Genomic DNA, 17460 nt, shown 5'->3' with positions numbered 1-17460 from the left:
CTTGATGGTGAAAAACATTTTAATACAATTATTAGAGTCTCATGCAATGGACCTAATCTTACTAGTAAGATATTACAGTGTGATGTTTAAATGCTAAAAGCTTTCCTTTCAAACCCTTTTTGTTAAAAATTATGGGAGACATAGTTTAGCTGTCTGAATTCCAATGTGGATTTGTAGTGAGAAAAGATTAATAAACTGTTATTGTTGAGTTTGGAACAGAGCATGTAGAGGTTTTACATCTCCCAGATGGATCTGTGAGGAACAGATGCCTCTTAACTGGCCTATAGAGATAGAAAAAGTAGTTCAGACCTTTAATATGAAGGGGTTTTGGAGGCTGCATAGTTGTTTGGGTTTTGTTAATTTTAATCTTTTTTTTTTTTTTCATCCCTCCTCTTGGTTAAGTATTGGTTTAATAATAATACTATTTTAAGATGATGTAGATCAGTGGTTTTGAAATCCAAGTAGTTCTGAAATGTTGAACTGTGAAACCCTTTAGTTGTAGACATGCATTAGGGGGACAAATTTGCTGGTACTTGTTTAAGCAATGCTGATTTGATTGGACTCACTTCCATAAATCAGTGTCAGAACCATTTCTTCATTGGTGCTGTTGCTAATTGCTGTCAAAGAGGCCAAGTCCTGAGTAGGTTCTCCATTGGTAAGTTGTCTCTGCCCATATCTGAATATACTGTGAATTTTTGCAAACAATTTTTTTCTTCAGAAGACCTAGACCAGCATTTTAAAAATTGTAACACAGTGTTCCATATGGGACAGTCAGTACGTGAATCTGTTATCTTATTGTTTGGGAGGTGGAGGAGGGAATCTGGAATACTTAGAAACAGAGACTTTCTTCAGTGTGATGTCTTATTTATAAATATCTTCCAAAATAGTTAAAAATAATACTAGAAGCACTCTACATTAGATTGGAGTGCAAGTGTCTCATCTGTTTTGTTGAGTGGATGCAGGAAATATGTTAATCTAGCATATTTTCATCATACAGTCTGAGTGAAATGTTAGAAAGGCAAAAGTAATCGTGAATCAAACTGGCATTACTAATAAAAAACAAGTGATCGTTCTTTAGGAGGTGTCATGTGCATTGTGTCCCATCAGCCCCACCTCTATAGGAATTTAGTTTGAAGTGCATGAATATGTGAAAATAATTTTTTTTTTTTGTTTTAAGAAATTAATTTAGCCTCAAGTAACTAAGACTTAGGTGGTTCTAGTTGCCTCTTTCAGTCCTGTCTGGCTCTGTCTGATCCTGGACATGACTTGGCAGAATGCCCTTGCGTTAAGGCCAGCTGCATTGTAGACTGTAGTAACAAGAGTTACCCATCAGGTTGAAGAGCGTGGGTCTGTTCTATTTGGTACTTACAAGACTACATCTGGACACCATGTCCAGTTGTGGATTTTCTGTTCCAAGAAAGGCATTGGCTTGCTGGAGCAAGGCCACTGGAGGGCCACCAAGATTGTTAGGAGGCTGGAAGACATAATATCTGAAGAGAGACTGAGAGAACTGAGTTTCTTCATATGTAAGAAGAGAGAGAAGTCTTACTACTGTCTACGGCAACCTAATGGGACAGTAGAGAGAAGATAGAGCTGGGTTCTCAAAGCTCAAAGTACAGGGATAGGATGAAAAGAAATGGACACAAGATGGGCATAGCAAATTCCAGAATTATATTAGGAAAAAGCTTTTTCAATGTGATTATTCAGGTACTGGAACAGGGGCCTAGAGGGGCCATTGCATCTCTGTCCTTGGAGATACTCAAAACTTAGCTAGCAAAATCCCTGATTTGGTTGCACCTGCTTTGAGCACGGGATTGAACTTGGTGGCCTCCAGAGTTTTCTTCTGATCTAAATTATTCTGTGATTCTACCCTTTCTTGTTCAGTACATGTTCTCTTTTGTATCTTTAGCCAAATGGAACTAAAGCTTAGAGGGCAGAAAAGTCCGAAGATGCTAAAGTCCCCAGAAAAACACTGATTGAGTAGAAGGAGATACAAATTGGAACCTTTGATAACTCTTGATAATTGTGGCATTTCCGCTATCATTTCCATTTGTCCTGCTGGCGGGGAGGTTTGTGTGTACATCTTAGTCAGCACAACACACTCTTCCAGCTGGTACTTGTGCTCTGCGAAAGAGTGCTTGAGATGACTGGGGAAATCTTGGGAAGGATGAGGAAAGACGGGAGCAAGATGATGCCTTTTCACAACGACGACAGTCAGGCATTGGAGCAGGTTGGCTGGAGAGGTCGTGCAGTCTCCTTCCTTGGCAGTTTTCAAGACTGGAGTCTGGAGCAATCTCATCTGGCCTCGTAGTTGACCCTGCTTTGAGCAGGAGATTGAACCCCTTGAGGTCCCACCTAACCTGCATTATCCTATGAATCTAAGTAGAGGTAGTGGAAAGGGGGAGTATTCTTAAGGGATGTGTAGAAAGGTCAGTGAGGCACAGGTGCATGCTAATAAATCAAATATTTATTTGTTTTTCAGTTGGGGGGTACTTTTGTCAGTCTTGGACTTTTTTTCAGGTGAACTTCTGTTTATGTTCCAAGATCTTGTATTCCTTGGGTTGTAGAAACTTCAAATATTTTTACTTCACAATTCATACTGAAGAAAACTTTGCCGTCTAAGACTATAAGAAAATAATTCGTTTTTACCTGTTGTTCGGTCCATTCCTTGGTTCAAGAAAACTTCACTTAAACCTGTATTTTATTCTGATGCGTCAGGCATTGTGAGTTATCTTAGTTAAGCACTAAGTGAGTATGGGTGGGCTGTGAAAGTGGCTTTAATATATCAACAAGTTAAAAGTATTTATTTTCCTGTGATTCTGCAGACTTGCCTGGGTAACACAATGCCAGCTGAGCGCAAAAAGCCAGCAAATATGGAAGAAAAGGAATCTCCGTTAAATAATAAAGAAAAAGAATTTAGTGAAAGGCGACCAGTGAGCACCAGGGAGAAGCCAAAAGAAGATGTCAAGGTTGGCATGAAGAGAGAAACTTTAAAAGTTCCTGAAGATAAAAAGAAAAAACTGGAAGAGGATAAAAGAAAAAAGGAAGACAAGGAGCGGAAGAAAAAAGAAGAGGATAAAGTAAAGGCAGAAGAAGAGCAAAAGAAGAAAGAAGAAGAAGAAAAAAAGAAACTTGAAGAAGAGGAGAAAAAGAAACAAGAGGAGGAAGAGAAAAAGAAACAAGAGGAAGTAGCTGCTCAGTTGAAGTAAGTTGTCTTTTAATGATGCCAAATGCAGTAGTCCTGCTCTCAGGGTTGTGGGTAGAATTGTAAAAGATGAACTGTTTTAGTTACTTACAATAAGTTGTATGTAGTGTTACAAATTTTACCTGGCTAGCTGAACGTGCTTTATGGCTTTTACATAGTTTGGAGTTTCTGCCTCTAACCTCTGTTACTTTAGTGTCTAATAGGGGTTTGGATGGTGTTCTCCATGTGATGACCATGTAGTGCCCAGTTATGCTTAAAGAAAAACAGTTTCTTTTAAGGTGGGGGGGAGTTAGCATAATAAAACTGGGAATACAGGCTCTAACAGGTCCTCAGACCATAACAGGAACAAATCTACCGTGAAGGATGACTGTAATTTCTTTTAATCAGTCATAGACAATTGGTACTTGGATGGTAAACACAGAGTGAAACCTGGCAGTTTAATATGTGATACTACCAAGACAATATTTCTTAGTCTGTTATCAAAAGGTGCTACAGTGTTGAAGATAGTGTCTTTAGATCAATAAAGCCAAGATTCCAGACATTCTTGTGTTTTAATTATGTCCTTTTCTAAGACTGAAGAAGTGTCATAGCTGAATTCTAGCTCAGACAGATGTATTTTGCCTATTCAAATTTTTCTGTGTAATTTCAGTAGTCTGGGAATGAAAGGTTTCCCTTAGCTGTGTAATACAGTAACCTCTTGAAATATTGTCCTCTTCTGTAAGAACTTCATCTCAGTCTGGAGTAAATTGAGTTTTATGTTTGTTTTCTAAGTCTTTTGGGATTAATATGTTTTGCGTAGAAATATTTAATTTTGTAACTAGTAGTACTTGCCTTTTGCAGCAAAAAAAGTCAGAGTTTATGAAGTAGATGCTTTTGCTTTCTAGGATTACTTGTTAAACTTGTTAAATATTTAAAAATAGAGCATTAAGGAGAAGTAGTGTTTAGAACTACTGAAGGATTTCCAACTAGACTATTTTTTTCTCCTTTGAACTTTTAACCTGAAAGTAAGGTTCTGTAATGAAAATGACTAATTTTTATTTCTCTTAGAGAAAAAGAGGAAGCACATCAGCTCCATCAGGAGGCTTGGGAGCGCCACCAGGCAAGAAAGGAGCTTCGCAGCAAAAACCAGAATGCGCCAGACAGTCGCCCTGAGGAGAACTTCTTCAGCAGACTGGATTCCAGTTTGAAGAAGAACACAGCTTTTGTTAAGAAGCTAAAAACCATTACAGAGCAACAAAGAGACTCCTTGTCCCATGACTTTAATAGCCTGAATTTAAGCAAATACATTGCAGAAGCAGTAGCTTCTATTGTGGAAGCCAAGCTGAAAATATCAGATGTAAACTGCGCTGTGCACTTGTGTTCCCTCTTTCACCAGCGCTATGCTGATTTTGCTCCTTCGTTACTTCAGGCTTGGAAAAAACATTTTGAAGCAAGGAAAGAAGAGAAGACTCCCAACATTACCAAGTTGAGAACTGATTTGCGTTTCATTGCAGAATTGACAATAGTTGGGATTTTCACTGACAAGGAAGGTCTGTCTTTAATCTATGAGCAGCTTAAAAATATTATTAACGCTGATCGAGAGTCCCACACTCATGTTTCTGTGGTTATCAGCTTTTGTCGGCACTGTGGAGATGACATTGCTGGTTTGGTACCAAGGAAAGTAAAAACTGTTGCAGAGAAGTTTAACTTGGGCTTTCCTCCTAGTGAGATAATTAGCCCAGAGAAACAGCAACCCTTCCAGAATTTGTTGAAGGAATACTTTACGTCTTTGACCAAACACCTGAAAAGGGACCACAGGGAGCTACAAAATATTGAAAGACAAAACAGGTGACACTTGAATGTTGCTTTTTATTTATGCAGGAAAAAAATAGTTTATTTATGAAATGCCTAGATTTATTGGAGTATATGAAATGAGCTCTGTTAGCAGTGTGTAGAAGATAAGTGTATTCTGCAATATATCTTTTAAAAGTTCTAAATTTGTTCTGAGTATTTAAAAAGCAAAAACCAAACAGACTTTTTGAATGTCTTTAAAGAAAATGGAGGTTGACATTTGACTTTAATTCTCTTAACTCTATTAGTTTGGTGATGCGCGCTTAGCAGGTTGAGAGTGATGCTTCTTTCCCAGCTGGTACTGTCCTTTTCCAGTTGGCACAATCTGATTCCTCCCTTTCCACCCACACGTATCTAACGAGCATATGCCACAATGGCTTTGGCTTGTTTCCTTTTTTTAGTGTACCAGTATGGACTGAAAAATTAAGTTTGACTAGTAATATATCACTTACATTTTAATTTGGGCAAATGGTATATATTAAAGTATTGAAGGGTGTAGGCAATTTTATTCAAATCCTCTTAAATGTCTATGTGAAATACTAATATGGAAGGATATGAATATACACACCTTTAAGATCTGAACAATTTAATTTCACATTGATTGTTTAATATTTGTTTGCTTTTCTTTAAAGCATCCTGAATTGTTATTATTGGAGGCAGCCTAAACCCAACTGCTGGTCTTAAAATGTCGTCGTTCTTAAATGCCTTTGGAAGCATTCCAGGCAGATAGAAAAGAACGTTACTGTGTGTAGACACAGGTTTCAGCGAAAAGGCTGAACATCAGTTCACAGCCAAGTGTATACTTGGAATACATTAAAATTTGGTGTTCCCAAACCAAGGCTTTAAACTTGGATCCATCGTGCTGATGGGCATTGTGCTGCCATTCTGTCTGGTCTCGGTCAGTGAAGTGGTGTATTTCACAGGACCATAAAGTGACTTTTGAGCTAGCGTTATTTCTCCAAGTACCTTATTACTTTAGAGTGTGTTATTGACTTAATTGTTGTCTTTTATGTTTTTAAAGGTAATGAATACAAACTTTTATACTATTATAATTGGTTCTGGGGACGTTGACTCTAGCTGGGATTTCAATGAGTGAGTGTTACAAAGCCTGTGAGATAGGAAATTAAGTGCAAACATTTCCAAGAGATATGAAGAATGTTAAGAAACAGTGAAGGAGAAAGAGTGTAAGCGATCTGGGAGAGGAAAATATACTTTAATGTTTACTTGCACAACTGATTAAGAATGGCTGGGTAGAGCCCTGAGCAGCCTGATCTGATCTCATCATTGAGCCTGCTTTGACTAGATCAGACTAGAGACCCCTTTATGCACCTAGTAATCTGAATTGTCTCTATGAACTTGGGTGCAAAGCTGTGTTTTGGGGAAAGACTGTGAAGAAGTACAGTTTATCATTTAATTAGGGTAATTCTGTAATTTATCTCTATTTGAACTTTTAGATGTTTATTGTAGCTGCTTAATAAAAGTTGGGACGTAAGTTTTGTTAAAGAAACAAGACATCAGAAAACTTTCCTGCCTAATTTTATTTGCTTGTAACGTATCTGTAACAGAGAGAGATGCTTGACATCTGCATGCTATGGAAGTGCAAGGCATGAGGTCAAAGACAGAGACTTGGCTACTAAGAAGTCTGTGCATACTATAGAAATCTTCCTAAACTGTGGATTTTTGAAAAGTGATTGTGTGGTTCGTTGTGTGTTTTTTGTTTTTGTTTTGTTTTTGTTTGTTTGTTTGTTTTTTAAAGCAGTAATCTTATTGGAAAAAGTCCTCAGTGTATTTGAAACCTGATGCGCTTTGCTGATAGCAACAGCATTTATTCCCACTGTTATTCCAGAACTGGTGAAGTGAACAGGGAGCAAACTGTTCCCTCTTGTGCATCAACAGTGTCATATGTTTGGGCTATGATACTTTGTCAGATGAATACTTCTTGAATTTACCTGTGTCAGGAGAGTAATTGAAATAACTCAAGCTGTACGGATTGGTTGACTTCATTGAAAATTAATATGCTAACCTTAACAGTGCTTTAATATTATGTTGCCTGCTGAATCATTTAGGTAAAATTAAAACATTATTGGACACCGGGGTTTCTGCAAGTGGATAATTAGGAAAACTACCTTGAGTTTCAATTTGACAGTAGAACCTGATGGTCATTTGGTTACGCAGCTAAGGGCACAGCAAAATTTGTGCAGGCTGTGTCATTGGAAGGAAACAACATGATTCCCAAATGCCTGTGTGAGTTTTCAAAAATGAATGTAAGATATGCAAGAAACCTTCTTTTGTCTGAATTAAGAATGGCTTTTAAGATCTGCTGGACTTGCATTGTGGTACTTTGTGAAATTCTGAAGAGGCATAAAGTAGAGATCCTTTGAATTATATTAAAAAAGGAATTGTGCTTTTTAAAGTTTGCTTAATATGCTTTAGCTTGCTTGAATTTGTTAACACTTGTCTTTTGGGAACTGAAACTGAGAACTGAAACTCTTATACTGTTGTTACAGCACTTTGCTCTTTTTTTAATTTTTAATAATAGCACAGAGCCTCAGTGCTCATGTTTATGAAGCTGCTGGTGTGTTTTAAGCTTAAAATATGTACCTAATGGATAGCTGTCTCCATGGAAAGGCTATGAATTGGCAATTAACATATTTCCTGAATCCAAACTGAACTACTTCACTGCAGAAATCGTCAGTGGTCATTTAATTTGTTAATTTTTCTTGCTCTGCTTTGCAGGTAATACATGTTATATAGGTGTATTTTTGTAAGAAGGACAAGAAATAGAACTTTTGCTAGTGTTACTGCATCTTACCCTCTAGCAAGACATCTGTATGTCAAGTTTTGGTTCTGAGCAGGTATAAGGGGTTTTGTTACTTGCCCTGTGAATACGTTGTGTACAAAGATGGCTTTTGTTGTACAGTCAGCCTGGAGCTGAAAAAAGCCAAGACTGATATCCTTCAACTTACGTTCTTTAAACTGTTTTAGAATTTTTATACCATAAAATGTTTGAGTTTTTTGGCAAGAATATGATTGTGTACTTATTGCTTAATAAAAGCCTAATGATAATGTAATGGTGCAACCTGCTTTAGGAATTATGGCATTCCCACCTTATTTCAAACTTTATCTTCCGATGCCTTCATCTCAGTGCAGGGTGTGTTGTCAGTGGTTACAACTAATTACTCCTAGTTACTAGCATTATTCAAGCTACTGTAAAACAAATTTGAAACTTCTTAGGCAAGCTGATTCTGTCAGCTTCCCTTTGAAAGCCCGTGTTTATCTGAGCCCGTTTGTACCTTTGCTGTAGCAGGCCTCCAAACAGCTCAGCAGGCCTGAAGTGTCGCTTACTGATCAAGAACTGACTGTGCCTCGTCCGTGTAAGAACTGTTCATGCCATGGATGGGAAAATGCACTTCTCGGGAGCCCTAGTTGAGGACAAACTGGAACATTGCTAATGAGCAAATAGCTTATTCTTAGTTAACCCAACATCAAGGATAACAGTCTTTTGCCCATTTTCTGTGGCAAGCTTTGTACTAGCAGAGGTTACCTTGTTCTGTATATTTGGTTCAACCTACTGAAAGTTCTTGATGTTTTTTTTTTCCCTGAAATCCAAGATGGCCTTAATTGTAGTTCGGTAAGAAAATGGAGTTGTACTATTCTGCGTGTAATCCTGAAACTGCTTTATTGTGCGCTTGTAAGCAATGATTACACTCCTTCAAATGCAAGTTGCTTTAAACAATTGATTTCAGTTTTTAAAATGATAATTTAAAATAAGTATGGATAGTTATGTAAAAGAAAACAAAGAGCAAGTGAAAAAACAATGTAACCAATCTTAATTTGAACTGATATCCTTGAAATAACTTGGTTTGTTGAAAAATTAATGGGCTAGTCTTAATATGCAACTTTTTAGAGACTCCTGGCCGTGACTGCCCATTTAATCATTTGAACAACGTAGAAATGTGTTGTTACAGATACAAAGCAACTTTTATCCAGCTTTCATGTAAGTTGAATTTTTAATTTACTACGAAAATAATCACATAGTGCTGAACTGTTATGGGATAATAATGGCAAAAAAAGTGAGTTAGCCTTTCTCTTTGGACATTGAAGTTAGAACTTCTGTAACTGTACTGCCCTCAGTGATATTGAAGTCTGTAATTCAGTATGCTTGTTTGAAAAAAAATAGCGTTGCTCACGTTTTTGCTGTTGCAGTCAAAACTGGAATTCTCACAGTTCCTTCGAAAAGGACAGGTTAGCTTTGCTCAGAGAAATTGGTAGTGGTTCAGCATAGCTCAAATATATCTTAAGAAAAAAGATTGTCTTACTGTAACTTTGATTTTTGTAGGCGCATTCTGCACTCCAAAGGAGAGCTGAGTGAAGATAGACACAAGCAATATGAGGAATTTGCAATGTCCTATCAGAAGCTATTGGCAAATTCTCAGTCTCTAGCCGATCTTTTGGATGAAAATATGCCTGACCTTCCCCAAGAGAAACCGACACCTGAGGGTAGGCCATCTTCTAAAGCAAGTAAACAGGATGCTGAACTTGACTTGGATGTGATGGGAAAGCTAACCAGACCCTATTACTGATATGTTCTTTCCATTGATTTATTTTTATTTAGATTTCCCCCTTAAAGATTCAAAGAATGAATCATATGTAGTTTTTTATTAAAGCAATTAAACCTAACATGTAACTAACTATTGTATATGCTGTGTAACTTAAGTAATATCTATTTAGATTTGTTTCAGGTAATATAGGAATAAATGTAAAATTAAAATATGTTTAACCTAATCCTTTCAATTTAATTTATTGCATTTTTTTTAATATTTAAAGAACTGTATGTGCTGGAGTTTTAAAATCTGATATTGATAAAAAATGAGTGTGAGGTATACTTTGGGTTGTGATGTTATGAGCAGGAATGTATTGTTAAGCCAGATAAATCACTAGGTGGCTCTCTGACCTGCGAAGTACTGTGTTTAGCTGGTGGAGCTATTCAATGCCTAATGAATCTCAAATTTTAGGTTTAGGGAGATTGTTGAAATCATGAGTGTACCTTTTGGCTGACATGATCTTGAGCTTGAAAAAAGCTGTATTTCTTGAATACTTGTAAATTATTCACTTTAAACTTCTGTCCTTAAAATGCAATCACGTTCAGTTCATCATGCTCAAAGTGATTACTTTTTATGCTAATGTGGTTAAAGTCTGTTATAGGTTTCCTTTCTAATACCACATAATGTACTGCTTCATTTTATTTGATTTGACTTTCATTCTGATACTGTCTATGTTTTCTATCAATGCTAGATTTACAATTTTGGGGTATCTTAATCATATATCTGATATTAAGATTAGGTTTTTGAATGCACTTTATACATTGCAATATTTAAGTGAAAACAGTGGTAGTAACAAATAGGTTAACATGTTTCTAAAAATATTTTTTTAAAGCTGCCTCCTTTTAGAAGGTGAAAAATTTGTGTGAGTAACTCTTGTATGGTTTCACTGTTTTTGCAGAACACGGACCTGGTATTGATATTTTCACCCCAGGAAAGCCTGGAGAATACGACCTGGAGGGGGGTATCTGGGAGGATGAAGATGCTAGAAACTTCTATGAGAATCTCATCGACTTAAAAGCTTTTGTACCAGCAATTTTGTTTAAAGATAATGAAAGATGTTCCCAGAACAAAGATTCCAGCAAAGATGAATCAAGAGGTAGGATGCTTAGATGAGTATTTTGTTAACATCTTTTGTCCAACAGATATGCAAATTTGATGGAAGCAATGAGTCTCTAATGAAATAATTTGTGGTGATCTGGACAGTACAGTGGTTTGGATGAATTTTTAGGAAAGAAACTATATGGGAAAGGGACTATATCTGGGTATGATATTTAAGGAAGAAAAAAAAGTAACTGCATTTAATATTGACAGAATTTTTAAATTAAAATAATTGGAGATTAACCAATGCGAGTAAAGGTTACAAGATTACTATGCTGGATCAGTGTTGTCCAAGAAAAATATTAACTGTTCCTTTCTGGATCTTCATCTAGAGATCCATAGATTATTTGTGTTCAAGGAAAATATGATTTTTATTTTACCTTCTGGATAGTGCATTATTTCTTCAGTGTCTTCCTCCTGTTCTGCGTTTTGGTTTTTTCCTTTGGTGTAGTTCGGAACAAACCAAAGCACTAAAAACTGTTGACAATCCCTAACAGACCCCAGTGTATGCAAATGTTTGCAGTTTTCAGGCATATGGGTGAAGCTATCTGAAGGATATCAAACCACTGAGACCTAACAGATGAGACAGTATAGTCTCAAGAAGTAGATATTATTTTCCCCATTTACTTTTAACAAGACGAAGACACTAAAGAGACATAGGTTTAGCAACATGAGTCTTCCTGTATTCTAATTATGACTCTCTATATTTAATAGTTTCATATTTCTACTTCACTTTTAAATAGATTCGAAAGATGCCAAAGATAATAAGGAAGCGTCTGGGAGTGAGGATTTGGAGTTGGAGCTGGAGAACCTGGATATTAATGATGATCCTCTGGAGCTGGACTGTGGAGATGAGGCAGAAGATCTTACAAAAAAGCTTCTTGATGAGCAAGGTAAAAATAATTGTTTTTAGGAATTCTTTGTTATTTCCTAAGTTGTTTTTTGAGCTTGATGGTTTTCAGTCAGTAGATAGTGACTTTGGGTAGAACTGTTTGTTTATTGATGAAACTTTACTGGCTAGAGACTGTTAGGATTGTGGTAAAAAGTGCATTTGTAACAAGACATTCAGATACAGGTGAAAAGTATTATATGGAGGATTATTTAGTGAAAGGTACTGGTTCCTTCATACAGCTTTTAAAAATAATCAAATGTGAAAGCAGTTGACTGAAAAGTGACTAGAAAGAAGTATGTAGACTTCAGTGCATAAATTATTTTTCTCATCAAATGTGCTTAGGGTACTAAAAATATTTTCTGTTTCTGACTTCTCTTGAAATCTTAGACTCAGCTCTGCCTTTCTATCTTGTTAATTCTTAAAGACTTTTCTTTTGATGTTATGGCTTTACATAGCTGTGTTAGTTTTACTAGAGGAAACAACAGCAAAATATTTCTTAAGAATTTGTTTTAGGAGTTACAATTTTTTCTTTCAATGGTACTGAATAGTGGGAAAAGCAACATCAAGTGTTAAGAGCCACATTCACAGAGGAGCAAGTGAGGTGTTTTGTTTGAGCCCAGTTTGTAAGACACGTCAGTTTTGCTGCTTTGGATTGCCAAGGACCAATGCAGATGCTTTTCTTTCACTTCTGAAGCAGGAAACGTGTTCTATTTCTAGAATGCAGGGGGGGTGGGGAGGGAATCATATCTAGAGTCCACTGGCTGAAGATTCTGTGCCTTAAAAGTGAAAATCCTACCTGATCAGGTGAATTTAAATTTAATCATCCTCTTGCTTGAAACTGCATTGGACTTTAAGAGCTAAGAAGTTAAAGCCAAAACTTCAAGCTGGGGAGTTCACATCAAAGCGAAAAGCTTCAGGCCCTGTCAGAGACTGTGTATCAGTGTTTAAAGCATAGGTTCATCTAACCAAGCTCATGCGGGTATCTGGATTTGGGCGCTGGGTGCCTTGAACAACTCAGAATGCCAGTCTCTCTCAACTGACAATAAGGATGGGTTAGGGTATATGGATCTTTAAGCTGGATTACTCTCTTGCGTACCTGAAGTTAGTTGAGTTGAAATTAATGGTCTATGATGTCTCAGAAGTTCAAAGAAATTAGACTGCTCCAGATCAGACTGCTTCTGACTCCTTGAGAAAGGAAAACTCAGGATAATTCTGTGTAATATTTCCTTAGGTTTTTCCTTTCTTTACCCAGACAGGTTGGAAAAAGCCATATGTTCTTTGGGATAAATTTTCTCTTCCATTTATGTTCTCTCTGAGTAGTCATCAGCTCATTAAGCTGGTTAAGATAAGTTGTAATTGCAGTGTGTTCACGTTTAGTGAGTTGCTATCCTCCAGTCAGAGATGTCAAGCAAAGCAGTGAAGAGCTCAGTTCCAGCTATCTATAGGGGAGGTGCACATAGATAATTCTCTTGGAAGGAAAAAGAGCAGTTCATTCTGGTTTGGTCATAGCCTTCTAGCTAGGCCAAAAAAACCCTTTGTCAATAGACATCTAAAGGAAAGTGGATATTCCTCTGTCTTTTTTGAAGGGATTCTTGGCTTGATAGGAAGATGAAGATTATTCCCAATATAAAGACAAAGCCAAATAACGTGAGGGTGAGATTCTGCAGTAGTGAGGAAGGAATAACAGGAGATGAGATCAGCAGTAGAAGATGCAGTCTCTATAGTTCTAGCTCACTGGGAGACAATGCCAGTTTGAGTGTATACAGTAGCACAAAAGGGATTGATGATCGTGCTTTTGATTGTAAAAGGAAGGTGATGTGTTTTTTATCATAATAGAAACTAGTATTGGCGGTTAATATTTTATGTCTTTAGACTAGCTATTGACTGAGCATTAAACATACTCCCATCTGAAAGGTTAATCTAAAATGTGTCAGAATGAGGTTTATTTTTTATCATTAAACAGCTAGCCCTTAAAGAAAGCCTTTTACTTTCTACCTTTTGAAGGTAATGTCACTTGGCTCACTGTAGGCTGCTTCTTACTGGAGGACTGTTGCTTCGTGATTGTCTTTGCTTGTTAGTTTATTTTTTGTAAAACGTGTAGAAACTTAGTGTCTTTGCAAATTCTATATGTTTGTCAAATTTCTTTGAAACTGACAAGTAGCTTTATAAATTAATGATGGAAATTAAAATAGGTATGATCACCAAATCCTTGTTCTGCTAGAAAACTGGGCTATAGCTCAGCAGCATGTGTTAATTTACTTGAAACAGAGAAACACAATGATTGAGGTTTTTTTGGTATGTGTGTGTGTAATTCTGAACAGCCGTAGTCAGTAGCACCAGGTATGCGGAATTAAGAAAAATCTGAACTTAGATGTTGTTTCGAGTTCTGTGATGTATTTCCATCTAGTAAACTGGTAGATTTTTTTTTTTTTTTTCCAGCCTTTCTCTTAAGTAAAATTTGCTTAGGTTTGAAGTCAGGAAAATTAAGTGTCCTTCAGCTGCTAAATGTAGCTTTAACTTTTCTTCATATATACTGAATTTTTGTGCATCTGTACTTGAGGTAAGTTAGTCGTAATGTTTTGTGCAAAGTCAGCAAAGAATGAAACCACTGTATTATGGCACTATTACAAACATAAAACAGTCTTTCTAGATTGAGATGGGCCTTTAGTATAAAAAGGGAGGATGCATGAGGTACAGCAGGGCCTTAAATATAGGGTCCAAGATGAAGAAAAAAAGGTAGCTTCAGTTATTGTGGTAATCTGGGAGTGTGGATTTCATTGACAGAGGGAATAAGTAAATTATAGAGGGGAAAACAGGATAAATAGGGTAGACACTCCAGTCAGACAGTGGGTACTGCATATCTTTTGTTACTTCTGCATCTCCTTCTGTCATTTCTCTTCAATCTTTTCTCCCCTGTCCAAGTATGAGGGAGACAAGACAGTTTCCCAAAGTGTGTGGTTTTTAAAGCAGGTCTGCCCTCGTGTAGCATCCTTCACAGCATTTCAGTGCCTGTTTTTTGCACTTGTTTTCCTAAAGGTTAGAGTCTATAGTCAGCTAAGTGTAAGGTATGACGTATAAAAGGCAAGTTGATGCAGTTAGTTGAAGAAGTTTAGTTTGTTTACCAGGAATTCAGCTAATTTATTTTGTTTCTCTATTATGTTAACTTTGAGTGAATCTTAATTTTCTTATTTTCAATATGCTCAGGGAAGAGAGAGAGAGCAAATAGCACCGGAGCTGAAAATAGTGACGGAAAACATGCTGAAAGAAGTGAGTTTTGAGGTTGTTTTTAAGAGAAGATAAAATGTTAAAAATGAAGCTGTGTGAATCGAGACAAAGATGTTAAGTAAGGACTGGCCAGGGTGGAAACCATCAAGGGTACTGGGAGCAAGAAGAGCCTGATGTTAATATACAGCTAGTGCCAGTTTTGGTAAGGTTGGTCAGCAGCAGAGATGACGCGTAGAAGTGAGTATTAAGGCAACCCTTCAAATTTTGGTACATGGAGCAATAGAGCTAGCAAAGTTTGTATCAGAAGAGCAGGAATTTAAAAGATCTAAAAATATTAATTAAGAAATATTTTTTTGACTTGTGAGACTAGATTCTGAATACATTCCTCAGTGAGGCTTTGATTCAATAAGATGTTTAATATTATGCTTGTGCTTAAGTGCTGTGTAGAGAGAGGGATCTAGCCAACAATTTGCTCATGATATTAGCTCATACAATCTGAATGAGAGGGCTTCTGCGTGATCAGATTCATTATGCTCATCTCACAGAGGAATAGCTGTTAGCATTATAAAAGCATGTCTAGGTGATATTATACTAAGCAGACTGAAGATTTCAGGCAGAGTGCAGTTTCTAGGAGAGAGCCCTCTGTAAGGCTATAGTTCTGTAAAAACTAGAAGAGAGCTTTCTCGGAAAGTGTGCGTGTAGGAAGAGGGGAAGGCAAGTAACTGTTGTTACTGAAGCCGAAGATTGTTTTGCACCAGTTGTTGCAGGAGACCGACTTCAGTAAGTCCTTAGTGTCTTCTTGTGCTTTCTCAGTGCTGCTCCTTGAAAATTGCAGGACTGCATGAATTTCTGGTTATAAAGGTGTTTAAAAAGGAAAAATAGTTTTTCTTTCAGTCTCTACAGTGATCATACTGCATGATTTGATCTGGACCTGGATAGACTATTACGAGTAGTCTAACTGTAGTTGTTATACATTACTGATTGCAGTAAATTTTTTGCAAGTGTCATGTTTTAACCCCAGCTGGCAACTAAGCACCACACAGCTACTCGCTGACTCCCGCTCTGTGAATCAGAAGAGTAAAAGTGAGAAAACTGGTGGATTGAAATAAAAACAACTTAACATATAAAGCAAAAGCCATACACGCAAGCAAAATTCTCTGCTTTCCATTGGCAGGCAGATGTTCAGCCATCTCCAGGAAAGCAGGGCTCCATGTCCCTTCCCAACTTCTTGTGCACCCCCAGCCTACTCACTGGTAGGGTGGTGTGAGAGGCAGAAAAGGCCTTGACTCTGTAAGCACTGCTCAGCAGTAACTAAAACATCCCTGTGTTATCAGCACTGTTTCCAGCACAAATCCAAAACGTAGCCCCTGTGAGGAAAACTAACTCTATCCCAGCCAAAACTAGCACAAGAGGTAATGCAGTTTTAAGATGTGATGATGATGAAAGACTGGAACTCAAGAAGATCAAAGTGAAAAGCAAGAAATGAACTAATTTTTTTCATTATTTGCATACTTAGAATTGTTATTTGTCTTAGAGAAGGAAGCCCTGACCATTTAATTTTCTGTCTTAAGTCCCTAACTTGCTTCAGGTTCTACAAAAGAGTCCTTCCACTTAGAAAGGGTCCACATGCTGTGATGGAATATCTGTAGCCCTCCAGTGAAGGAGAGGACCAGTGAAGGAAGAGATGTATTTAGGAACTGTTGAAATTGAATGTGATAGCAAGGCCTCTTGAAAGATTGTCTTGAAAAGTAACTAAATTGTCAAAGACTTCTTTTTAATTTATTGAAAGAGCATTGAGTCAGTTTGACTAGAAAACTGAGGTGAGACAACTAATTGATGTAGGGGGCAAAAAGAGGAAGATAAAAGAACATCAGAAGGAGACAGGAAGGTGTGGCTATAAATGTCTAAATGGAAAAAATGCATTAAAACAAGATTTGCTAGTAGAAATTGTCTGGTTTGAGCTATTGCATGCATCCGGGTGAACTCTGAGTATATGGGTGATGAGAGAGTCAGGGTTCCATTAAGAATTTAAAACTTAACGGTCCTCTTTTGCCTGAGCGTCTGGAACAGCTCCCTCGTTGTCTTTCTCCTTTCTTAATGAATCTTCCTCTCTTGTTCTTCTGACTTCTAGTTGCCTGTGCAAAACAGGAGGCAATGTCATCTGCTTTAATCTCTAGCATCTTCAAGATGAGGTAGCTGGTAGTGTTCCTTGGAACAATTCTTAGTGTTTCTCTACCTAAGCTCAGCCCCTGCCCCAGCTGTCTCCAAAAAAAAAAACCCAAGAAAAAGAAAGGCCTTTAATGCAGTGTCTTTTTCTCTTTACCCTTCAGTAACTTGAAAAAGGAACTTCAGTCTTTTATGCTAGTTTTACGCTTCTGGATAACATATAAAGACAACATACCTTTACCAAGTCTTGGGTATTTTGTAGTTTATTTGGGTGCAATTTCACCAGTGCCATATTCACCTTTTTGAAGTCGGTCTGTCTCTATTCTGCTTTCAGATACCTCCTAGGTATTCTTGTTACTGCTGAACATCCTCAAAGTGAAAGGAAACCAAGCATCATCATGTTCCTTTTTCAGGAAGCAGCATTCTTTTGTATTGCTTTG

The 17460-nt window shown here is 37.2% G+C and overlaps 1 protein-coding gene across 3 annotated transcripts in view; it reads left to right on the top strand.

The window, feature by feature from the left end:
- Positions 1–17460, top strand: part of UPF2 (UPF2 regulator of nonsense mediated mRNA decay) — a 62879-nt gene that overhangs the window by 3007 nt on the left and 42412 nt on the right. For all 3 annotated transcript variants that reach the window (XM_086745037.1, XM_086745028.1, XM_086745044.1), the window contains exons 2-6: positions 2826–3205; positions 4253–5032; positions 9375–9535; positions 10538–10735; positions 11481–11630. In XM_086745037.1, coding sequence (XP_086601163.1) covers positions 2844–3205; positions 4253–5032; positions 9375–9535; positions 10538–10735; positions 11481–11630 — 1651 coding nt within the window. In that variant the 5' untranslated portion in view covers positions 2826–2843. The remainder of the gene's footprint in view (positions 1–2825; positions 3206–4252; positions 5033–9374; positions 9536–10537; positions 10736–11480; positions 11631–17460) is intronic.

This window comes from Chlamydotis macqueenii, chromosome 1 (genome assembly GCF_036417535.1).
Source record: "Chlamydotis macqueenii isolate bChlMac1 chromosome 1, bChlMac1.mat, whole genome shotgun sequence".
Lineage (NCBI taxonomy): Eukaryota > Metazoa > Chordata > Aves > Otidiformes > Otididae > Chlamydotis > Chlamydotis macqueenii.
This window is presented reverse-complemented; position numbering and strand designations above follow the sequence as displayed.